This window comes from Pelmatolapia mariae, linkage group LG15, assembly GCF_036321145.2.
Source record: "Pelmatolapia mariae isolate MD_Pm_ZW linkage group LG15, Pm_UMD_F_2, whole genome shotgun sequence".
Classification (NCBI taxonomy): domain Eukaryota; kingdom Metazoa; phylum Chordata; class Actinopteri; order Cichliformes; family Cichlidae; genus Pelmatolapia; species Pelmatolapia mariae.
Genome location: NC_086240.1, coordinates 11,745,961 through 11,771,138, shown reverse-complemented (window position 1 = coordinate 11,771,138; position 25,178 = coordinate 11,745,961). Strand labels below are relative to the sequence as shown.

The 25,178-nt window shown below is 39.8% G+C and overlaps 1 protein-coding gene and 1 non-coding gene across 2 annotated transcripts; one reads left to right on the top strand and one right to left on the bottom strand.

The window, feature by feature from the left end:
• Window positions 1-3,460: 3,460 nt before the first annotated feature.
• Window positions 3,461-3,532, bottom strand: trnae-cuc (transfer RNA glutamic acid (anticodon CUC)). Its single transcript has one exon. It is a non-coding gene; the product is annotated as a tRNA-Glu (tRNA).
• A 287-nt stretch (window positions 3,533-3,819) lies between these two features.
• On the top strand, window positions 3,820-24,508 carry LOC134643209 (nuclear receptor coactivator 7). Its single transcript, XM_063495484.1, has 17 exons — window positions 3,820-3,927; window positions 4,826-5,000; window positions 9,142-9,287; window positions 14,416-14,486; window positions 14,667-14,774; window positions 15,069-15,167; window positions 17,565-17,690; window positions 18,020-18,204; window positions 18,688-18,842; window positions 19,676-20,239; window positions 20,324-20,495; window positions 20,695-20,842; window positions 20,982-21,107; window positions 21,224-21,376; window positions 22,391-22,486; window positions 22,587-22,660; window positions 22,782-24,508. The coding sequence occupies exons 2-17, from the start codon at window positions 4,963-4,965 to the stop codon at window positions 22,915-22,917; spliced, it is 2,397 nt and encodes a 798-aa protein (XP_063351554.1). The 5' UTR covers window positions 3,820-3,927; window positions 4,826-4,962; the 3' UTR covers window positions 22,918-24,508.
• The last annotated feature ends 670 nt before the right edge of the window (window positions 24,509-25,178 follow it).

The following is a 25,178-nucleotide window of genomic DNA, read 5'->3' as shown; positions in this document are numbered from 1 at the left end:
AGTGTGACTGGAAGGGGTAATATTCTGTTTTGCCCCCATCTTTCCTTAAAGTTTCAGGCACTGTCTGCACCGTATTAAAGGTGTGGCTCATGTGCTGTCTGGATGGCTAGCTTTAAGAACCAAGACCCCAGCTTTGATAACCTTTCCCCTGCTGTTCAGTTCCCGGGTCGAAGGTCATGGCTGCAGAGCCTCAGCTGACTTGGCAGATTGACAGTAGGTGTAGTGGCACTGGATGGTATACAGTATAGTGCGGTTTTAAGCCATATCTCCATCACTCGCATTCTCCTCTCTGTCTTTGCTTACTGGACTTTGTTGGTGGCTAGTATGTGTGTAAGCAGAGGCAGCATGTGTGTGTGTGTTTGTGTGTGTGAGGGGTCATTAACCTCATAGTAGCCTATAGGTGGTCTTTCAATCACTCTGGACTGTCCTAGACCACCAAAGGAGTGGTGAGTGCCTCAATTACATCTAAACAACTTGCAATGACTCATACAATATTATCATTATTATTTTAATTATAATATTTCAGCTCTATCGGTCTATAGATTACCCTGCCTAACACTGACTTGTACCATTGATTATAAATCCATTACCAATGTGTTACCACTTCTTGGAGATAACCAAGTCAAAATACAAAAGTATCTGCTAAAGTCTATTGATTGTTGCAGTAAAACTTAAATTATCTTAAAGACTAATTGTAAAATAAGCAGTTTGTCTGTGTATCCTGCTGTGCTTGTTTAAACCTGAGCTTGTATAGCTAGCTGGAAGAATGAGTAATTATGCTAAGCTAAGCTGACAAGCCACATAGGCACTAGCTTCATAATTACAATTACAAACAGAATAATTTCATTTAAAAGGTGGCTTTAGTATTTTTTAACCACTAGGCTGTTGGTAACATGTGTTTGCTACTGTTTGCTCGCCTTTAAATCAAACATCCTCACTGCTAACAGGTCTGGCAAACATTAGCTTCATTAATAATTTGGCTAGGTAACTTTTAAACTTAGCAGATAATGGGACAAAATATAAATTAATCTACATAAAATATATTTACAAATTTCAATATAATAACTCAAAATTTTAAATTACATATCTCTAAATTTAGACTTAGAAGTAACAGGAAATTCCAAGATACTCAGCCAAGAAGTCAGAATTTCAAGTTATGTACCTCGAAATAACTCAAAATTTAGAGTTACACATGACATTACACTTGACATTTTATGTTGAAATTTCAAGTTGCATACCTTGAAGTTAGAATTTAATAATGCAAAATTTTCAGTTGCACATCCCAAAATTTAAACTTACTCAGTAGAAACTAAGTTACATTTTTTTAGATATGGATCTTAAATTTGTAACTTCTTCAGCTGTAACTGGATACTAAGTCAGTAACTGAAAGTTTTGAAATAGCTAACTCAAATTTTTGAGTAAAAGCAAAAACTGTCACATTCGTGAGCTTTGTTTCAGCAGACTCTTGAAAGAAAAGTCAAGATATCTTCCTCATTCTGAGCATTTTTTTGTGTCGGCCTCATGTAAATCTGTCAAAGCTGTTAGCTGCTTGTATAGGGGACCCTAAATTATACTTGCACAGCTTTTTTTTAGCTTCCTAACTAACAGCTAATTGGTTTATGGTACAACAATGTCAGCATTCTTACATCTTCCCATAAACTTCAAGATAAAAATTCACATTTTTTTAACACACTTAAGATCATTATATTACACGTCATATTCTCCATCAGTTATCATTTGTGTGACATATCCTTTTCCCAGTGTTTAGGTTTTGTGTCTTCTTGATGCCATGCCGTACTTGACATTATCAGCGGCTGTAGTCTAAGCTAGAAGTGTGACGTCCAAGCAAAATGATTCAAAATCGCTCCAAGGCCTGTGCTGGTTCCGACCTTTGTGCCTACAACTGTTTGAAAAGATAGAAGCAAGATATTATCTTTGTTTTCTCTGACTTAGTAAAACAGTGCACAACAAAATGATCTGTTTCATTTTAACCCCACACACGAACCTAAACATATACCATGTCCTAACAATGTGCCCATCCTCAGAGATTGTGTATGTCTGTATGTATGCGTGTGTAACTTTAAAGTAATTTTAACTTTTAAAAAAAAGCACACACTGTAATAATACCAAGCTGTTTGCTGACTCTGATGTAAGAGTACCGTAAAAATTCTAATATCAGAGGCTGAAATGAAACTACCTGTCTACTGTACAGATCTTATATGACAGTATGGACAGAATTAGACTCGTATTATAGCTCTGTCTGTGAAGCACATCTTGAAAACATTACTCTGTAAAGAGTCAAAAGTTTACTTCTGGCCATACTTGGCTTTTTTAGTGCTTAAAATTCTGACAGTATGCTTGTGATTCTTCTTCTATTTTGCTTTCTTTCTCTCTTTTGATTCGACATCAGGAAAGAAAAAGAGAGAAAACAAGAGACATAGATGATAATCCATCATTTAAAAAGTAGGAAAATTAAGAGAAAGATTCCAATCAGAAAGCCTCATTCATAGACAGTGTATACGCAGATGGTGGGCAATATTTTGAGCTGTCCTATATCTGAGTCACAAGAAGCTTTTGATGGCCCTGCAAGGGGACGATGATACCCAGAGCCACAGGGTCCCTGCCAACACAAATCCTGCTCCCCTCCAACCCCCACCCCCCACAATCCTTTGCTTCTGAGAAGAGGAGGGGGTGGAAGTAGATGAGTGGGTTGATGAGAGGCTGAACAGGCCGGAGGAGGGACACACAGGCGCCATGGCGATCCCTAAGACAACTTATCTCGTCTCTCACAATGATAGCGCCTGTCAAAATAACTGCCAAGATACACAGCTAGGCAGGAACTGGTTAACTCGCAGGCCGTCCAATCACGAGGGCCTTCTCGCTGGGGTCCCACCTTAGAGGGCTCTCTGGGACCACAAGCAGACGTTATCTCTGTCTCATTGCTCAGTATAACTCAGACAGGTTGGGTTTAACTTGGCAAAAGCTTTATTGTGGGAATGCCAGGAAACAAAGCCATTAAGTTTAAAACCAAATGTACTTTGAATCAAATACCAATATGTCTGAGAAATTAACATAGGTTGAAGACACCTTGAACATTGATAGCAACTTTGATGTAAAATGATGACAAATTCAACCTTAGGGAAGACATTGTTTTAGTCTGTAAGAATTTTTATAATATGATACTATATAGCTGCCATTTTCCTACTTTTGAAGACTTGTGCCATTTATTGTGAAGTGTCGCCACCTAGTGGCACAATTTCTAGTGGGTGGCAAAATAAAATGTACATCTCGTGCAATTACAGGCATTAGAGACGTCTGTGAAAGTATTTTTGCTCAAACAAGAGAAGGATCCCCTTTCCATGTATATTATAAAGAAAGATTACATTATCTGTGTAACCAATACACGAAATAAATTTTACTGGAACATTATGTTTTCTTCAGAGAAAATGAAAAGTATCTGTTCCCTGACCGGGAATCGAACCCGGGCCGCGGCGGTGAGAGCGCCGAATCCTAACCACTAGACCACCAGGGAGAGATAACGACCGTTGAAGGTCTGTACGTTTTGTCATCAATACGGTATCATGATTTGCTGAGGTAAAGCTATGACGATATACGGACAGACAACCTAGTCTCCAGCCTAGTTAAATATTGCTAACACAACTTACCAAGAACCGATTGGAGGTGAGCTTGTCTGTGCTATATGTATACATATATATTGCTTTTTATTTTTTCCCCTCGTTGTATATTGTTTTCTTTTCTTTACATTTGCACCTTTGTGGTCCAGCTACCCAATTTCGCTGTGCAAGAAACCGCACAATGACAATAAAAAGCTCCAAGTCTCTCTAAGTCTAAGCTTTACCGCGCACGCGACACAAGAGGGCGTCGTAAGTGGGAGGAGGCGTTTCCATGTCGGAGGATGCATACAAGGTATGTGGGAAATTTTAGGTACCTGTTTTTATGTCAACTATAAGCGTTTCGAGGCGTCGTTGCAAATCCGTGCTTGGCGTGAGAGGTTTATCTGGATGCATGAACCAGGTATGCGCTATTTTAAGAAAGCGAATTTGCTTAATGAACGACAAATATATTCTTATTCTCACCACCAGGTTGCTATTGTCTTGTAAACAAAGTGGCTAACTAGCATCGTTAGCATCAGCTGTCTTGTCAGCTGGAGCACCTCTTTCACTTCTCCCGCGTTTGTTTGTTTGGTTTAAGCACATTAGGGATATCTTTTCTCGTTGTTGCACTGTAAAAAGAGGCCGAAAGCTGTCGAGCGGAACCATTTATGGAGGATTTCAAATCATGCAGGCTGCTAAAAACTGAGAATGTGGCTAAATGGGATCGTAACGTTGCTTCGGATTGAGCTTTCCCTCAGTGGTTAGCCTCTCACCTGTTATGTAACGCCTTTAGGCTACACGTGGATGAACTGCTATACGTAAACCCGCTAAACTGTGCTACATACTACAAATATTAGTTTCGCTTTTATTTAACTCCACGGCGTTGAAGCTAGCCGGTAACTTGATACAACCATAATGCTTTGACTCTTTACATCAGCTGCTGAGAATAGACTTTATATTAAGTAGTAAAACAAACGTTTACAGTGTTTCCGTTAACCAGACGCAGGTGTGATTGTGTTTTGTAGCCGAGCGCTCCATTTTCCACCCTCTTCGGGTTATTGTCAGCTGACTGAGCTGACATGACTATTATGGGATGCTTTCATCGCCATCCACTTAAGCTGATGGGGCTTCGCGATCAGTTATTGGGCTCTTGCAGTGCACTGAGCGTTGCTGAATGAAGAGATTAATCCGGTTTCTTCTTCACTCTGCAGAACAAGAAAGACGTGTGAGAGGTGATCTTCCCAGCCTTGTGTCTCCGCGCTTGGATACACACACTGCGTACGGATGTAAGAAGGTGGTTGTTTGTATGGATGCACGTAAATACATGCAGATTTAGGACCCTGGCCTGATGGAAAAGAGAGACAGGAAGCCTGGATATTTTGCCAGGTAAGGGACTCTAGTTTTTATGCAGCTGTCATCTTAAGATTTGCATTTATTTTTTTACCTCCTAAAATCGGCCTCTCATTTGTTGTGAATCACCATGTTTGGTGCTCAATGAGTCGATGTAATTATGTAATGTTGGTGTAATGTTTTTTGCTGATCAATAATGATTTACCCATAGTTAATCACTACAAAGAAGCACACCCATCCCTTTGTGTTTAAAGGCTCAGGGAACAGAAGCTATGAAAATCTTTACATGAGAATGATAGGTTGAAGGTGTTGGAAACTTTCAAATCTGTGAAAAATCTTAATGAGAAAATAGGTTTTTATCCGCTCTTTGTGCATTTAATGTAACTTAACTAATATCTTTATTTTTCCTCTTGTTTTATTGTCGAGGTTGTCTTTTGGAAGGCATGCGATAGTGAGATGTCCCTTCACACACTGAATAAACTAGTGCCATGGTCCACTCTGTGGCCTGGGTTTAAAGCTGTGGTTTAGCATGGTTGATTGATTGTAGACACCTGTGCCCTTGCTGGAGTAATTAACCTTGCTCAGCTGGTATGTACTGTGCTGTGAAGAAGGCACAAGCTGGTGCTCTTGGAAATTTTTAATGGTTCAGTTGAGTCATAGCAATCCAATAAAGATAATGTAACTCTTAGTCTGATTTCCAGCTGCACGGTTTTTATTCTAAGATTCTCCCAGGGTAGCTCTGCATGATTCATATGTCAATATAACCCTTATTTATCTCATACTGGGCTTTGGTGCAGTTACTACTTTCTTTGAGACCACCCTCCTTTAAAGCCGGCTTTTGCATGATTGGTTGTTCCACGGAAATGGAAGGTTTGAGAAGCAGCTGCTCATAGCCAGAAATGCACCCCGGAGGTGATCATGTTAGGGTATTGTATGTGTTCCTTGATATCACAGAGTACCTGAGTCAAACAATATTTTTAAAAATAATAAATGTTTTTTTTGCTATGAGGCACTCCTACAGCCCAGCTGTCTCTCTAACATGATGCCATATATCACTAAAATCACTGTGCTCCTCTATTTCAATGTAAACACAGCAATGAAAGGCATTTTAATTATGTTGTGGATTTAGCTATACAAGCTATCATGTGATGCTTTTTTTTCTTGTGGGGATAAACTAGTGGTTCTCAAACTTTATAAGGATATAAGTTGATCTGAAGCAGCTACTGATTTATTTCTTTTAGAATCGCATGTTGCTGTGTAACATCCAAATTTATTTATTTATTTATTATTTAATATAAAGGGCAGTCGTGCATCACACGTGGGCCCGTGGCCTGCTGACGTAGTGTCAACTTTAGTAACAGATTTTTGACACCGTGTGAAACATGATATGAGGAAATGTGTGGAAAGAGGCTTACCGCAGTTGCGGTGTATAAAGTGACAAGAAATCTGCAGGTTGTCAACACCTGCTTTCGCTGACGTCGGAACAGATGAGGTGTGTCATCGAACTGCATGGCCGATTTAAGATGGGTAAACATTATTTTGGGGGTGTACTGCTGTGCACTGAGGCTCACTTGCTGCTGGAAAACCCACGCTGCACAATATTGCTCTTATTCTGCCTTTTCTAACCTGTTCTACAAAACAGTGTTATCATAGTGTAGAAAACATAAACCTTGTTTTTTCTTTTCTTTTTTAAAAACCCTTACAAACATGTAAACTAATGCATATGGAAGGTAAAACAATTAAATGCTTCTGTCATTGGCTATACAGTAAAATATAAAAATGGTTTAATCTTGTGTATATGAGGTCATGCTTTATAGCTTAGTGAGCTTAATTCCTTCTTATGGCTCACGTTACTCACTGAGATTACACAGTCTAGTGCGATCCAGCCATTTGTCATATGTGTGTATGTGTATTTCTTTTTCTTTTTTTCCCCCCATATGATTAGGTTATGTTGGAAATATTATATTATGGAGAAAAATGACTGTCATCACAATCCAGGCAGCCTCTAATTATTAGGTAGACAGCATATTAGATGTTAATGGGGGTTGCAGGCTTCAAACTGCTCCTGCAGAGACACTGTGCAGTAGCACTGGTGCCTGTTTGTACGGAAAGTAGAACAAAAATAAGCGTTATCATCTAACACAGCCACTCCTGTAATGCGTATCTCTTCGGCTGCTTTGTGCCGCCTCGCTTCCTGACAAATAGAGCAAAGGTCAATGTGAGGTGCACAGGGACAGTATTAACCAGCCACGGTACAAATGTCAGATTGGAAACGAAGATCAGTAAATTAAAATGCTGGTGGAATGGAACGTAAATCTAGGCCTGCCTTCATAATGTGGCACTTCACAGTTTTGTTTCCAAGCAATCCAAAATAAATTGAATTGAGGCATTATGAGGATATGAAGGCGGGATGACTTTAATATCTGCAAAAATTCCATCAAAGTTATTATTAGTCTTGTTAAATATCACAAGGTCTGGTATAGATATATGAAAGAATATGGCACAGCTGTGCATAAATAGTCATACAAAGAGGCTCATATCAACTTATGTTACTAAAGTAACTGTTACTTTATTCTTACCAGTCAGACTTGCTAATTGCTTTTTGAGAAAATCCACACACTGATGACCATATTTTCCTTTACACTATAAACTGCTTTGTGGCTTTTTTCTTCTTTTTTTTTTTCTTCTTTTATTTAAAAAAAAAAGGTGGTGTATTTGCACTAGTAGTAGTTTTTCCTCATGCATCTTTGTTTCAGACTGTCTCACTTGAAGCATTTTAATTTGCATTAACCTATACAAAAAGTGTTATGAAGTTTGATCAATAGAAGGAGGCCTTCTGCTGTCTGGAAGGTTTCATTGCTGCTCTAGATACAAAACAAAATAATTCTTGAATGCCCTTAAAAAAATAAAAAGTAGAGCAGAGCTCAAGGTTTTCAACAAGCTAACATATAGACTGGCTGTGTCCAGACTGGGCCAGATCCATAGACTGAAGCCGTATTTGCCGCATGTTTGAGGGATATGAAAATTAATATTATTAGTAATTGTGTGTCTGTGTTATGCAAGGGTTTTTGTTGTTGTTGTTCATGCCCTCTTTCATGTGTTTGAGTGAGCCGGATTGGAGTCTTTGCTGTGCCAATTCTGGCCCTCGGGCCTTATGTTTCACATTGCTGCTTTAAATCATTTTGCATTTGTTTGAATGTTCATTATCTTCATTGCTTATACTATACAATAAACCATAATGTGTCCATTCTCATTAATAACTTTAAAACATCCTGGGTTCTGTTTTGTGTTTAATTTTCTTTTTATTATGGTAGGAAGTAGTCACTGTTTAGATACTCAAGAGGGAGACAAGAAGGGTTAAAGAGGAGATGAAGATGATGTAAAGATGAAGGCTGTGATGGAGAGCACTGAGAAATGCCCCTGAGTGAAACAGATGGCGTGCTGTTGAGAAATGCATCAGCAGATTCTTGAGTCCGCGAGCAGATGTGCGCCTGAGCTCTGTCTGGCTGCTGACTTATCGACCCAATCTTTCCTTTCCATTAAAGCACTTGAACACTTAAGTCGAGCCTTTTGCTTTTTCTCGTTTGCCCAGATTGTGCAGAGCAGCCTAACCACTCTCCCTCAATGCCTGTGACGAATCAGTTTGGTGCTGTCTTTTCTTAAAGTACTTAAGCTCTCAGCACGCCTCTGAGAGCCAGCATAATCCTTAAGTGTACAGCTAACCTGTGATTTCACTGCACTGCAGTGGCCCCCTTTAATGCACCCCAACACGATCTGGAGGCGGTGTACTTGATTCCCTTACCTATTAATGATTAAAGAGGGAGAAAAGGCAGTGTCACAAAACAGCTGAAGCAGCAAAGTAAATGGAGAGAAAAGTTGCTGCTCATTATTAAAAACTTATTGCAGCACCTCTGACAGAAGGAATTAACAGTTAAAGTCTGCTGCATTGTCGATGCTAGAAAAGAAGTGTGGGCTCCCTGGTCATTACACATTATTCTGGAGCTATTCTTCTAGATTATCCAGTAAACCTGATATCTGAAACAGAAGTTCTGAAGGGTTTAATTTATAATTTCCTCTGCAAGCTAGCAGAATACTTTAAGTTATGGACATGGTTTTAACTGTAGGATTTAAATTCACCATGTTTCTACTTGATCTACCCCCCCGGGCATCTCATCAGGCTGAAGAGGCGGAAACAGCTCAGGGGGAGCCAATCAGAGAAGACTGTGAATGAACAGAATCCGGAAATCATCTCCTGTCCCGACATTCCAAATGATAGTGACGCCAACAAAAAGGCAGAGCTACAGAGAGCGACAGGAAAGCCAGGTAAGATGGTGACAACACACATTTCAAAGTTGCTTCTTTGAATGTTGGAATATACCCTAAATCTAAGTGGCTGCTTTTCCTGTTGAAAATGGTGGATGGCAATGTTCCCTCTAATTTTTCACGTGTCTGAGCGAACACACAAACTCCCTGAGCGGTCCCTTGGACCACTGTGAGCGACATCAGACGTGTGCACTGTGGTCGCGCCGGCATCTAATCCATCCAAGTTACATGGTTTATTAAAATAATCAAATTACAGCATTTACATTTATGTTAGACTACTTTTAATTAACTGCTTTAGCCCACTTACAATGAAAATTAAAACAAATCTTGTTCATGACCTGTGTAGTATGTTAACACTATTGGAAGTAAAAATAACTTGAACTCCAATTTTGAAAACACAACTTTATTTATTTATTATTAAGCTCTGACTTGTATTATGAGTATGAGTCTGTGGTCTGGGAGAGAGTTCTGTAACTCTGTCTGCAAAATATAGTATATAATGACCAATGTTGGGCAATTAATTATATAGTTCTTCAAAAAAGTAACAGAGTTTTGCAAACAAAGTTTTTTGCAGCTGTTTACCTAAAAATGCAGCCAAGGTGTTTTTTTTAAAACAAACATTTCAAACTATTTACAGAACAATCAGCTGTTCTGCATCAAATCTGATGCCACACAAATTATTTGTGTGGCATCAGATTTGATTATTTGTGCCACTCCAAAAAATAATTTCTGTCCACTATGAGATAAAGGAGAACAACAGCCTACCTGCAGGCCTGACAACAGGAGATGTATCACTCCTGTAAGACCTGTAACATTCAGTAGTCGCCTCATTGTTCTGACACACACAACAAAACTATTGACTACACTACACACTAACTACACAAGATTTGCGCTAAACGTTGCAAATCTCTCACATGTCAAAACACCGCCGTCACTCCTAAAACTTCCCCCCGTTTTTTAACAACTAGATGCCACGTTGCCATATCATTTTTTGATTGGTCGGCATGGTACTTTTTTGGACGAATGGGAAAGGGAGAGGTGGGTGGAGTTTGTTTTTGCTCACAGGCTTTCGAGCCTTTTTTGCTCACAGACGGAGAGTGCTTTCGAGCGTTTTCCTTAAAACGCCGTTTTTTATCGTTTCTTCCCGCAGTAAATATAAACAACGTTGGTATTCAGGAAGAAAACCAAACATTGCATATTTTTTTTATCACAACTCTGGTTTTACGTGGCCTATCAACACAATTTAAAAACTGGTATAAAGTCCACACTTTTCCCGTCAATTGTTCCGTCTGTCCTGCTCACATCTCCAATGGTTGTACACGTTGTTATGGCTTCACTCCACATCAGCCACGCCGCTTTGCTAGCTAAAAGACCGGTGTCGGCACATAAGGACGCTGTCATAGCCTGTCAACGACGTTGATTAGCTGCGTATATACGAATGTGAATCGCATTATTGGCTGGACTATGGGATAAGGTGGCATCGTTCTAATCCCATACGGGAGCAGCCAGTCACTTACTGACTAACACTGCGAAACAGAATTGTTAAAGTTTTAATTTTAATTTCAATTCAGGTTAGATTTTTTTTGTGCGCAATGCAGATTTTCTGTGCGCAGAGACCGTGCCAGCAGTGCGCAATTGCGCACGTGCGCAGCTTAGAGGGAACATTGGTGGATGGTCATGTCAAACAAGGCAAACATTTCAAATGAGAAGGTCATTGTATACGCAAGTAATCCATGTAACGCAAAAGCTCTAAAGAGGCATCCTTAATATCGACATTTTGTGAACGCAGAAGTCTCACCCACCTGCTGGCCAAACCCTGGCCAATCAGATGAAAGTTGGCTTAAAGGGAGAAGAGTTAATAGTTTCGGAATATGAATGGGCTCAGGTGGCACCAATACACAGTAAAAGATGAGGAGTCCAAGAATACAAATATGGAGTTGGAACATAGCATTTTAGTTACCCTCTGATAACATAAAGACTGAATAATTTAACATAAAGACTGCTGCTTTAACTCAGCTGTGCCCTGCCGTGACAATTAGATAAACCTAAAATTTCAGTTTCTTCCCTTTCTTTAGAGACATCAGGACCAGCTCATCGTGGCTTGATGTCAACTCAGTTGATTTTATTTATATTTTTTCTACAGTGCAAACGCAACATGTTTGTTGTGTATGTACATCACACGACAAGTGCAAATCTGAAAAATTCGTAATTTTGTGTGGGGTTCTTTTTTTTGCAATGCAAACTCGGTATATAATGGCCTTTAACCTTCTCAGTAATGTTTATCATCTAACGCCCTTCATCAGAATCGGTGTCAATTTATTTATAAGCGCATTTAAAAATCAAATCAAATCAATTTATTTATATAGCACTTTTCACAGGATAAAAACCACAAAGTGCTTCACAGTAATATAAAACAGAAATACATAAAATACATTAATAATCAAACATACAGCACAAATCTAATTAAAAGCCAAACTAAATAAATGAGTCTTAAGCTGCTTTTTAAAAGAATAAATACAATCAAGGCAACGTAATGATGGAGGGAGAGCATTCCACAACCTGGGGGCCACCGCTCTAAAAGATCTATCACCTCTGGTTTTAAAATGTGTTCGTGGGACTACCAACAGCCTTTGATTAGATGATCTCAGGCTGCGAGAGGGAGCGTGGGGTTCTAAAAGATCAGAAATGTAGGCAGGGGCATCACAATTCAAAGCTTTAAAAGTCAGTACCAAGATTTTAAAATGAATTCTGAAATGTACTGGAAGCCAGTGTAATCAACGTAACACAAAAACAACACAGATTGACCGAAGTGCTGTACAAACAGGAAAAAGGAAAAAAAAAAACATGTTGTGTGACATGTAAATCAGATTTATGGGAGTCTGTAAAACAAATGGTAGCCCTTTGGCTGACAGAAGGCTTTGTGGCACAGCTGTGATCTTTTTGAGGGTAAAGAATTGAAAATGCAAATAAAACTAACCTTGCGTGTCAGCTTTACAGTTGAATAACAAAATCTTATATGGAGGAAGTTAAAGTTTCCCTTGCTTTTACTAATCATAATTTGAATTGCATGTTTCCAGCGGCTTTCAGAACTTCTTGTTTTAAAAAAAAAAAACACTTATTTATTTTTAACTAGAGTTGTTTTACACTTGCAATATACTCTGTTATTTGAAATGATTAATCTCTGTGAGGATCCTCTGTGGTAAAACAACCTCAGCAGTTTTAAACGGGAAGTTGCATAACCTTTATCCTGTTCTAGTATACCGTTAAAGATGATTTTCAGTACTCTGTATTCACAATGTCATTTAGTACTAAGATTTGACGCTACTCTTGGAAAGATGTCATTACTGATAAACAATATTGTGCCACCCATCATTTCTTTATGTTTTGCTGGGGAAATATGTGCAATGTATTGAAACCTTCTTTAATAATCTTGAGGTCCAGGCTCTCAGGAGCCAGTCCATGACTGACGGTGATCCATTGTATGATTTTATTTTCAGGTATGCTTTTACTGCAATAAAAGTGTGTTTAGGATCATTATCATGCTGACAAAAAAAAATTTTTAATTTATAAGTCGTTCTTGTAAGACCTGTCACTGATTTTCGGTCGGGTACAGAAATGACCCTTTCACCTTCAGTGAACAGTAGATGTATCAACTGTAGATTCAAGTAAAGAAATGGAACCAAATTGTTTTTGCAACAGGCTGTTAGAAACAGAGTGCCCAAGATACAATTTAAAACTCGTTCTTTAAGTTGTCTGCTATGTGTAGGCACAACAATGGTTCATTCCTTGAGTTAGGTGTCTTTTTATGCTTGAATAATCCAAAGATCATTGCTAAGTTTAAAAGACTCTTAAAAAATCATCTCAAAATGGTCAAGTACAAGGACTGAAGTGAAAAAGAATAGAAAAAGCAAGAAGTATCTGAAGAAAAACTGAAAGACCTTCGGAAAGCCTGAAAAACTATTGCTCAAGCCCACTGAAAAGATTATTAGGAAGTCTGGCTGTTTGGAAGCAATATTGAAAGAGGGGTGATTTAAGGCTTTTTTCCCCCCTAACTTTAATGGGCATCAAACTTTTTTGCATGGTTGAGGTAAGCTTTATATTAAATTATTATTGAGTCATTAAAATGACTCAGTTGAATTGTCATTGGTGTGGCCTTTAAAATATGCCAATCAAAAAGTTGTGGTTGTTAATATTATTTTAACCAAATGAAACAGTATTTAATAAGTGTGTACACTACAGGTTTTATTACAAGACATCCTGTTGGCCAACATTGTCTTGTGTAGAAACCCATTATGACCTGCAAAACAAAAAGTGACCATTGCAACCATTATGGGCAGTGCGTGTCATGCTAGCATGTTTTGCTGGGTTTCTTTGGCTGTGAAAGAGCAGTGATAACTCCTGTCACAAGTTCAGTGGGTCAGCCAGCTGTAAAAAGCCATTTTTATTATAATACATAGTGCAAATGTGGTATTCTTTAGCGTAAAGGGCAAGAAATACACACAAACAAACTGTTATGTCCCATTGACTAAAAGTCCTGCACAGTATAATATCAGTCACAGCCTGGTACAGGCTCGGTGAATAAAGTGACAGCGGCCTTTTCTTTGATGCTCTGTACAGTAAAAAGAAGCAGACGCAGCTGGAGTCTGGCCTGCTAATGCTTACTCATGCCCTCTGTATCCATGGCGGGGGCGGCAGTATAATGAGGCAGTCAGGGAGTGGAGCACTAATAGCCTGTGCTTTCCCGGCAGGAAGAAACTGCTGACTGTGGACCTTCTCTGCTACAAGGGTCAGATTATGTGTGTGTATATACAATAACCACTTCAGTGTTTGTAGTGTTTTGAGGCTGGATAATGATAGGGGATGAGCAGCTGGTACTGAATCACAGTCAGACAACTAAAGGCTTTTTAGAAGGTCCTTCTTCTCCCCCCCCCCTCCTTTTTTCTTTTTTTTCCTTTTTTTAACTCCAACCCCTGAAACATTGCTTTTTTCTTTATTAACACAATTAACCCCCATTTATAAGAGCTATATAACCCATTTATATAGCTCTTATAAGAAGTTTTTTCCTAATCATACTGTTATTTTACAGTCGTCCTTAGTCTACAATCCTCTTTCTGTTCTGCTCTGTCAGATGATGGCTGTAAAGTTACCAACAAGGCAAAGATGGAAAAGACAAGGCCGCCGGGGACAGTGGAGTTCGTTGTGAGTAACATCTTTTTTTTTTTCTTTTTCTTTTTTTGTCTTCTTTTTTTTTTCTTTTCTTTTAAGTAAGATGCTGTAGACCTGCAAGGGAAGAGATAGAAAATTTCCGTTGTGTAGTATTTTGAGCTGTTTGCATTTAAAATGTCTCACATTTTACAGAGGAGGTGATTTGTGTTACAGGTGGGACGTGATGATTCCCTCAACAGCATCGCACTCAAGTTCAACATCACCCCAAATAAACTGGTCCAGCTGAACAAGCTGTTTTCTCGCAGTGTCTACCCAGGGCAGGTGAGAAAGCTGTGACACTAAGCATCAACTGGATAATGTGTTAGAGCGGGTTTTCCACTAATTTCCACAAAGGAACACTTTGAAAACGCATATCTTGAAAGGGGTAGGGCGGGGATATCGGCTATACTGATGTGGACAAGGAATGAAAAGAATCTTCATCGTTTGATGGAAATGAAAATTATCACTGAAGGTTAAAAGCAGATATACAAATATAGCCAATTTATTATGTCATGCTGCTTTTTTTCCCTCCTCATTACTGATCATCTAATTATTGGTTGTCTGTTATTATTACAGAAACTGTTTGTCCCTGATGTGACTCAGTCAGAAACTGAACTCAAATCTCCGACTTCCTCTGATCCCATCGCTAAAAACGTGTCAGAGAAGTCATCACAAGTAAGTCAAACAACATTCATTATATTACTTGGAGTACTGTGTTCATACACAGGACTTCAGCATGAGCCAAAAAAGCAAATTTAGCCTCTATCATGTGACATACCATACACCCCGAGATAATTATTCCAAATTACAGAACCTTTACCTGTATTGTGGCCATTTAAGGACAAAAAGATTGTTAAAGGGTATTTGAAGGTTTTGGTAGCATGTGCTTAAAATGCACTGTAAGATGTGTATTTATAACTACATTTGCTTAAATTAGTTATACTTGAGGTAATTCTTGAATTACAGGCTTGTGCATAAGTCTTGAGCTGCTCCACTTTCTTTCTTTTTTTTCTTTATATTTTGCTTCCAAGAAGTCAGTGTAACAATGTTTACTCTAAATTAATAACAGTAAAGACAATATCACTGGGGACGGCAGTAGTGCAAGGTGTAAAGATCAACAATGAAAAGCAACACCACAGTAAACTTTGCACAAGAATGCGTATTTGTATTTGCAATACATCTGTCATACAGCAATTTATAACACAGACTTTCTTAATAAGAAAGTCCTTTCTGAAGTCTTTCAAGTTATCAAAAAGTTTTCAAGCTGCTTTTTTTCAATCTGCTTTTTCACCCCATTTCAGTTCAGACACTTATACCTGACCATTCAGATTAATGTTTTTGTTTTGTTTTTTTAAGCCTCTTAACTCTGTGACCTGTACATCATTCAAGCATAAAAAGTCACCTAGCTCAAGCGATTAACCAGTGTTGTCTACACACAAGAGAGCTTAGCAACGTTATATCTTTAGGCACTTTGTTACTAGCAGTCTAGTGCAAAAACATGTAATTTGTCCTGATTTCTTTGGTCGAATCAGTTTTAAAGGTATAAAGATAGTAACTTTGTACCAACAATGTGACTCCCAAAGAGCTGTTAGCAGAAAGCTTATCATATCTCAGCATGGTGTGCAGTGTGAAATTTGAGGAAAATGGACAAGTGGAGGACAAAAAGTGACAGGCCTAAAACACTATTAACAGCACATGAACAAGTTGCAAAGTGCTTTGAAGTCGTGCAAAATGAAGACTTGGTCTGAATATACTCCATGTGTGAGTGGCCGGAGTGATGGGGGTTACTCAGACCATGGCTCTGCTGGGTTGTGGGGGGTTGGTGTCTGAATGGCCCAAGGGAAGGGGCTGTTTGTGAGTCTGGAGGTGTGAGACTTGAATGACCTGAGGCATCAACCGGAGGGCACCGTGTTAAACAAGTCGTGGGCAGGGCACAATGGGTCACCTGTCACGTCCTTGGTTTTCCTGAGATGGGAAGATCTGGCAATGGCTTCCAGGGGTGACAGAGGGAAGTCATTAATTTTGGGGGGCAGTGTTATTTACCCTCTGCAAAGCCTTCCTGTTCTCAGTTGTGGCCCCTGCGTGCCAAACACCCATGCTCTCCTCTGAGGAGTGGTAGAAGGCCAGCAGCAGCTTCTGGTCAAGGTTATGTTTCCTCAGGACACGGAAGTGCAGTCTTTACCAGGACACTGGTGTTGTGGGTCCAGGTGAGGTTGGTGGAGATGTGAGTGCTCAGAAAACCTTGAGAAACCTGAAGGCGAAGACAGATCCCACCTATTCTCCATTTATAATTAGAGGGGAGTGGACCTGTCTGTTCCTCCAGAAGTCCATTATGAATTCTTTTGTCTTAAGGACGCTCAGCTTCACATTATTTTCTGAGCACCAGCGGGACAATTCTCTACATCCGCCCTGGTACACTGTCTCATCTCTGTTAGGGATCGGCCCAGCGTCATCGGCATACTTGACAATGAGGTTGGTTGGGTGGATTGGTGTGCAGTCACATGTGTACTGGGCGTAAAGTAGGAGGCTGAGAACACAGCCCTGCAGGGATCCGGTGCTGAGTAACATTTGGGGGTCTGGTCACCTAGTCAGACTGATTTGAGGCCGGTTGGTGAAAAAAGGTGGTCACACCAAATATTGACTCATTAGAATTGTACAAACTGTGCTCTTGACTTATGTACAGTATATCCATATGTTTGCACATTTCAATAACTTTGCTGCACCTATTAATCATTTTCCTTGTAAAATATAACAAAATGAGAGGTGGTTCAAGACTTGTGCACAGTAATGTCTTCATTATTATTTTGTGGTCTGTTTAAACGTCAGGTAGAATGCTTGAGAACTTGCTTTCATCAGCAGGCGTGAATCCAGTCTTTATTTTACATGTTGTTGGGTTTTGTTTTGTTTTGTTTCTCAGATTTTGTTCCAAATGTTCTGCACAGTGACTTCCACCTTATTCTGAAAGCTGCTGTTTAACTATTGTCAAACAAATGTGAAAACCTTTGAAACAAGCCGTACTAAATAAAAGCACAACATTAATCTCTCTGATCTCTGCCTTTCAACATCTTTCAGTATGGTGTTCCAAACTGTAGGTCAGCAACGGCCCTTCGCCGTGAGCTCTCCCCAAGCTCTGAGGACGAGAGTCCGTTAACGGTCAAATTCATAAAAATGAGCTGCAAGTACTTCACTGATGGCATGGTAAGAAGGAAAATTCATACTGGATTAACAAGCAGAAATGTCCAAACTGGTGAATTATTGCATCTCATGTATGAAGTTAGATTTATTTTAATTTTTTATAATTCCACAATGGGGGAAATTTCCTTGTTACAGCAGCACAAGAGACAGTAAGAAAAGGGGAATTAAAGATGTACTAGAAAACAATGGTGTACAAAACAAGACAAAATACTACACTATATACAGATGGTTACTATATAAAGTAAAATGCAATTGGAAACATCAATATTTAGTTTTGTCTTTGATCAAATTGTAACCATCTTGCTGCCTCTTTGTGCATTTTGATTTTCCAGGGTGTTGTTGGAGGTGTGTTAATTGTGACGCCCAACAACATCATGTTTGATCCGCACAAGTCGGACCCCCTGGTGATCGAGCACGGCTGTGAGGAATACGGCCTCATCTGCCCGATGGGGGAGGTCGTCTCTGTAGCGCTGTATGACGACGTGTCGCGCATGAAGCTCAAGGACGCGCTGCCATCGTAAGACCTCTCTCCGTGTCACTTGCCACATTTCCTCCTTCGCTAACTGTTCCTCTCAACTCAATTCTTATTCCTCCTTTTTTGTTCCTCCTTCCCATTTCTGTTTTATGAAAAATAACTGCAAACTAAGATATTACGAGCCCTTCAAGCTTTTCAGCGTGCTTCCTAACATGCTCCTGAGATTGTCATCTTAGCTTTGTTTCACTCTTTCATCCATAGTTGTTAATCAAAACTCTCTCCAATGCAAGATCAGACTTTTTACTTTCCCATTTTCACCTTTTTTGTTCTGTTTAAGCTTTAAGTTGCTGTTTCACATCACATTTACTACTTTTAAGTTGTGTACCACATTAATTTCTGTTGGGCATTTTTCTTTTTTCTTTTGTTTTCCCTCCTTTTTTTTTTTTTTCTTTCCCCACAATTCTGTTTGTTTTTTCCTCATTCTTGATTGCGGTGTGTGTGTGGTGCCACACCGTGAACTCACAGAGACCTACCCCAGGATCTGTGTCCTGTGTACAGGCCCGGAGAGTGGGAGCAGCTGCCATCAGAGCAGGAACTAAACCCCTTCAGTCGCTATGAAGCTCTGGATCCCAAACGACCAATAGTTCTGGATGACATTGAATCAACCCTTTCTGAAACTGGTAGGATATGAAGTTTGTGTTTGTGGTCCACTTGTGGTTGCTTTTTTTTGTCTGCTTTTATGGTTAACACAAGCTACTTTTTAATTAGCTAACCCTTTAATGAAAGGCAGCTTGCGAATCTTAAAATCCGAACCTGAGACCAAATATTAATTTTCAACAATGCTCAGTTGACACTAAAAGGCTCAAAGTGTGAAAACAAATATTCCCCGCAGCACCAGCACCATCCTGAACTGTTGACACAAGGCAGGATAGATTTAACGGTATCGTATTGATTACACCAAATTCTGACCCTGCCATGCAAAAGAAATTGAGATTGGAAAAATGTTGCCTGGTCTGATCAATCTCCAGTCTTTTGGTGAGCTTGTTTTTCTCTTTTTAGCTGACAGGAGTAGCACCAGGTGTGGTCTTCTGCTGCTGTAGCTAAGTGGTTTAGTTAAGCTTCACTGTGATGTTTGTTCAGAAAGGCTCTTCTGCATAGCTTGGTTTTAGTGCGTGGTTATTTGAGCTACTGTTGCTTTCCCATCACTTCAAAGATGTGTGGCCATTCTCCTAAGACATTTTCATTTTCACCCAGAGAACTGCTGCTCACTGGATACTTTCTTTTTTCATTCACCGTAAACCCAAGAGAGTGTCTATATGCCTATGTGAACTGAGCCTCTACCATGTGATTGGTTTTTTAGATATTTTCTAATCAGCAAATTAAGGATGTTATTACCCGTACTGCTTTACTAATGTTGAAGTATAAGGAGGGGGGTTGTAGTTGGGGCATTTGACACTGATTTGTAAAATTTCTGACATATGCTAAATTTAATCAAAACCTGTTTTGATACCAGTGAGTACAGTGGGCGAGCAGACGGAGAAGTCTCCATCAGATGAAGGCTTTACCGAGCTGGAGCCAACTGTCAATGGGAGCACAGACGAGGCAGAGGGGACATCCTGCAGAACACTCAACAGAGACCAACATGAACTCCTAGGACAGAGTCCAGGCCAGGGAGACCATAAGAACCAAACTCAAGGGAAGCTGGATGATGAGGAAGACGAAGGTGTTGCTCAGAACACCTCCATCGAGGATGGAGAGTCGATACGGTCCTCCTTAGAGGCTGAAAAACAGGGTGACTTGCATAATAAACCTACAAACCAGATGGTAACTGAAACCAAAGACGCAAAATGTGAAGGAACTGAAAAGCTGCTAAACGGTGTTGATGATAAAATAACAAGTGCACCAGTGGACCAAAGCAGGAGGCAAAGTCTGAAGCAGGCTTCAGAGGTTGATGAGAAGTCTGGCCCAGACAGACCAGCAGAGGAGGACGAACTCAGTGAGGAGGAGAGGCAAAAGAAAACCTATGAGTTAGAGATGAAATCCTGGCTACTGAAGAGAATGCAGGCTCCAATAGAAGGTACAAGATTTCAGACTTCGATGGGACTAAAATAAAATTTCAGCATGAATTAGCTAAACTCTTTATTTTCTCCATACCTTGCAGAGATGCTTTTCTCATCAGAGGAGAAGAGCAAAAACCCACCAATGTTCCTCTGCTTCAAAGTTGGGAAGCCAATGCGGAAGTCCTTTGCCACCTGCATGACCTCAAGCCCCGCCCACTCATTCGGGGGCCGAGAAAAGCAGCCAGAATATTGGTTTGCTGTGCCACAGGAAAGGTATATTTAAATGTTTTATATAATCCTGGTGTCAGTTAAATGCTGCAAAAATAACTGTAATGTAAGCTGTGTGGAAGGGGCATTGGTTTACTAATGGCATATTTGTGGCTACACTAGTCAGCAATCTCCTGATTTCGTGTGTGTGTGTGTGTGTGTGTGTGTGTGTGTGTGTGTGTGTGTGTGTGTGTGTCTGCGGTAGGGTGGACGATCTGTATGCCTTTTTCGTTCAGTGGTCCCCGGACGTGTACGGGAAGGAGGCTCGAGAGCAGGGCTTTGTTGTGGTGGAGAAGGATGAGCTGGACATGATTGATAATTTCTTCAGCGACCCTGCATCTTGTAGCTGGGAGGTAATCTCAGGCCTTCAGCTCACCTCACCTATTTTCTTTTTCAAACTAACACTACAGTGGTGTGTTTGCCTTTTTCAGCATTTTAAAAGCACCTTTGTCTTGCAATGATTTCTGTTCCGTTTGTGTACTTGTGCGCTAGATCATCACCCTTGATGAGGCTAAACGTAGGCAGAGTTTTGGCAGTATCGATGGAGACTTCTCTATGGATGCACTGCCCATGCTCATTGATACAAGTGATCTGCTGCAGGATACACACATTGAGAAGGTAATCTTCAATTATCCAGACATGCGGCTGCTTTCTGAACACTTTAACATCTCACTTGGTGAAAGGAACTTAAAGAAATTCAGTTTTCAGGGCTAATGGTGTGTATGTTTCCCCAGCTGGCCTGTCGTTTGCCTGCCCGTGTGCAGGGCTATCCATGGAGACTGGCCTACAGCACAGAGAAACATGGGACCAGTCTGAAGACTCTGTATAGGAACCTTGCAGATGTTGACAGTCCTGTGCTGCTGGTCATCAAAGACATGGATAACCAGGTAGACATAGTCATCATGGATGTGAAGTGTTTAAATAACTGTGAGCTTTAGGAACGTGACATCAGCATTAGGTGAACAGACATCGGGAGGTGAATAACTTGTTGTAAACGGATGGTTTGACTCCTAAGCACAGTGTTGTTGGCTTGTGTTTTATTGCGTGTATAGATTTGGCTTTTAATGCATGCTAAAAAATTTAAATTAAAATGCAGTTTGAGACATGAATTGGTGTACTGTAGCCCCAATTAAAGAGATGGATAAGCAAATACAAAAAGTGTTACCCATGTAGTTGCAACACTGCAGCTCAGGCTGTTTGTGAAAGACAGACATGGCCACCTACCCATGAAATCCTTTCATATCTGTTAACCCTCAAGCTGACAGTGACAGTCACATCATCTTAGCGTTTTAAAACCAAACCAGTGGACACTGCATGCTCATATGGTGTAGAGCTACTGAGTCTATAAAGTCAGCAAAAGAGTGTTTGATGAGGTCATAGTTTTCACTTCCACTTCATTTTGAAACAAGGGGCCCCCTGCTGGCCAATATAAAGAGTGCAGTTTAAGGCATTACTGCATTACTCTGTTACTTTCCAGACTTTGCCTATCTTCTTATATGGTTTAACACTTTACGCAGGCCACCTGGAGTTATTTTATAACTTTGGGTGTAAAATTACAAAATAATTCTCATCTTTCAGGAACCATTTGAATTTTCTCTTTTACCCAAAATGCTTGAGGAGTTATAATAATGAGAAGCACACATGGGAAAAATTTAGGCGGAGCTGGTTTTTCTGTCTGCATTCAGACCGCAGTACCTTGTGAATGATTTGTGCTACTGCGATGCACCAAATTTCTCCATAAAGCTCGTCTGCTCTGCTTTTCGAAGCGTTTGAATTTTGTGGGTTAAGACTAATTTAAAATGTACTAATTTGATTTATGCTATCGCCTGAGAGAGTGGAATCTGTGTGATTATTAGTCGTAAGGAAACTTGATTTCAAATCTAATCTGACTCTCGTCACAGATCTTTGGGGCATTTTCAACTCATCCTTTCAGAGTGAGCGAGCACTGCTATGGCACAGGAGAGACCTTCCTCTACAGCTTCTGTCCTGAAATCAAGGTTTGCGTCCAATCAGTTCACAAGCTCACTCTGGTTATTTCACCCTTAATCACTAAAAAGATCTCAGTAGTGGCTGTGCTGCTTTGCTACTTGCTTTCAGGTGTACCGCTGGACAGGGGAGAATTCCTACTTTGTGAAAGGCAATACTGATTCACTGCAGATGGGAGGAGGAGGGTATGTACAGCTACCTTAGTTTCAATTCAAGCATCAAGTTGTCTCAATAATCTAAATCCTTGAGACAGTAGAGACAGAGGGTTTGATAGTTGTCAGTAATCAGCACTGCCTTCCTCTGCAGTGGTCAGCTGGGTCTGTGGCTGGACGCCGAGCTATACCGAGGGACCACCACCAAATGCGCCACCTTTAACAACCAGCCACTGTCCTCCCAGCAGGACTTTAACATCCACAGTCTGGAGGTCTGGACCTTCGAGTAAACCCATCTTCTCAAACTACATTCACTCTCCCTAAAACCTTTAACATCACCCATTTCTATTATGCACCACTTGGAGGCAAACCTAGCTACCCACAAATGACGCTAAATGTTCTGTGAGTGAAGTTCAGAAGCCCCTCATGGAGCCGTGTTGACCGCCGGCAGCGCTGTCGGTCTTCTGTAGCCTGTTTTTGAGGTGGGTGTGTTCAGCAGGTAGGCTGGCGAGTTTGTCTGGTTCACCGTCCGTTTAGAGGTGAAGATGTAAGAAAATGTTTTTTGCTCTTGGTTCATTGGCTGCCTTAGACATCAGACAAAGCCTCCAGCTTCCCCCAGCATGCAGACTGCCTTACCACCATAAGCTTGTGAGGAGAGATTGAAGGTGAGGATAGCTGCTTTTTGTCTTTTTCTCATTGTTTGTTTTGACCCATGTTGCTGTGAGGGCTAAAGAAGCCAATCTGCTGACGATACTATTGAGGTGATCCCTATAAGAGCTGATTTTTAAGTCTGTGTGAAAGAAAAAGGAGTCCGACAATACCACATGTCTATTTGTTAATAAATAATTGTTAATATAATTTGTATTTTGAGGAATGTACAGATGTGTGTACTGAAAGTATTTTGTGGCTTTTTTTTTTTTTTTTTCTTCAAATGTTCAAATCACTCGCCATCAAATTCAGTTTGGCTGGAATTGTTTACAGTGAAAGAGTTCACTTTCTGTGAAGGACATCTTGCGAACGCTGTCTTTATCTTTTTATTTTGAGTTTTTTCGGGTGAAATGAGTGAATTCCTCACAACTGCGCACAATGTTGGCATTCCCTGTGTCCAGTCCAAAAACCGCCGAAGGAGCCAGGAAACACTTGCAATGACCAAATATGTTCTGTTTAATTAATTAAATAATTTCATATTTGTCGTGCGCTTGTCATATTTTATAAATATATTTTTGCATTCTGGTTTTACAAAGAATGTTTTGCTTTATTTTTACTTCTTCTTTTTTTTTTCTCTCTCTGTTGACTTTTGCCAGTATTGAATTCCTGCCTCTAAATGAGTAATGTAGACTCTTATTTGTGGTCTGTGTTGTTCAGAGACTTGCAGCCAGTAGAAGTTTAACATGATGTCACTTTGCACTGCAGGATAAATTGACGGCCCGTGCTGTGTTGTGCCCTGAAGCTTTTCTACAATGTAAAATTGTTACTGAATGTCACTACAGGAGGGAATCCAGCCTCCTTAAAAAGGGATGGGAAAGGGATACACTTTTTTTTTTCCTTGCACATTGATATGCCACTAACTAAACAATCAGATCTACTAACACAGGATGGAAATGTCCATTTATTCCCTCTGTATCTGACACAGGCTTGTAGTGCATGAATATGCAATACTGCAAACGTCTGACACCACTGACAACGATCCCTGCCGTACTAGTCACTATAACGCTGGTTAGCGCTTCATGTTGAATTGAGCTTGGTTGTCGTCGGCTGTTCAGTGTTGTAGCTGTGAAGTATTATTTCTTGTGAATCCAAAACTGCTGTGTTCTGTGATATCATGATCTATTTATTGTGTTGTCACTGCAACTACATTTAAAATTAAATAAATGTTAAATATATACAAATAAAATATTGGCAGTGTGTGGTTTATATCTTCCACCTCTTCAACGATCATTGATTATTAAAGAAGATGAAACACTTGGAGATTAAAACATGACACAAGCTTGAAAGACTAATTCTCATCCTAATCACACATATGTATTAAAACACAATATTAACCATAATTGTTTTAGTCGTACCTTTTTGGATTACAGTTTAAAGAGTTTCAATTATTTGGTAGGTCAGAAGCAGCTTTTTGGAAGTGAGTCATAATTTACATTGTGCTAAACATTCTTTAAGAATTGTGAATATTAAAATTATGTTGAAATACAGTCCCGATCAAAAGTTTAAGACAACCTGAAAATGGCAAAAAATCCTATTTTGCATGGTTGGATGGTTAATAACACTGCAACATCAGGTAATCTCCATATGCGGATTCCTGGCTTTAAGTTTTTGATCTACTGCAGAATATTTTTAAGGGTGTTATCTACTATAAAAAGCCAGGCCAGCAAAACCTCCATGTTTTTCTGTTTTATCCTGTTACTTTGACATAAAGGCATCTGCTGTGATGCTTACACATCTGATGAAGTGGCAGCTTCATTTTTAATACACAGTTTACACTGAGTTTGTAGGCTAACTGCAGAGAAATAGTCCAATAATTTTGAATTAAATATTCTTAATTTACAAG

What these genes read in the sequence shown, in the direction of transcription:
- LOC134643209 (XM_063495484.1), top strand. Translation starts at nt 4,963, where the DNA reads ATGGAAAAGAGAGACAGGAAGCCTGGATATTTTGCCAG. An exon ending in CTCAAGGACGCGCTGCCATC is followed by an intron (nt 18,205 to 18,687) that starts GTAAGACCTCTC and finishes GTGAACTCACAG; the next exon opens with AGACCTACCCCAGGATCTGT. An exon ending in ATCAACCCTTTCTGAAACTG is followed by an intron (nt 18,843 to 19,675) that starts GTAGGATATGAA and finishes TTTTGATACCAG; the next exon opens with TGAGTACAGTGGGCGAGCAG.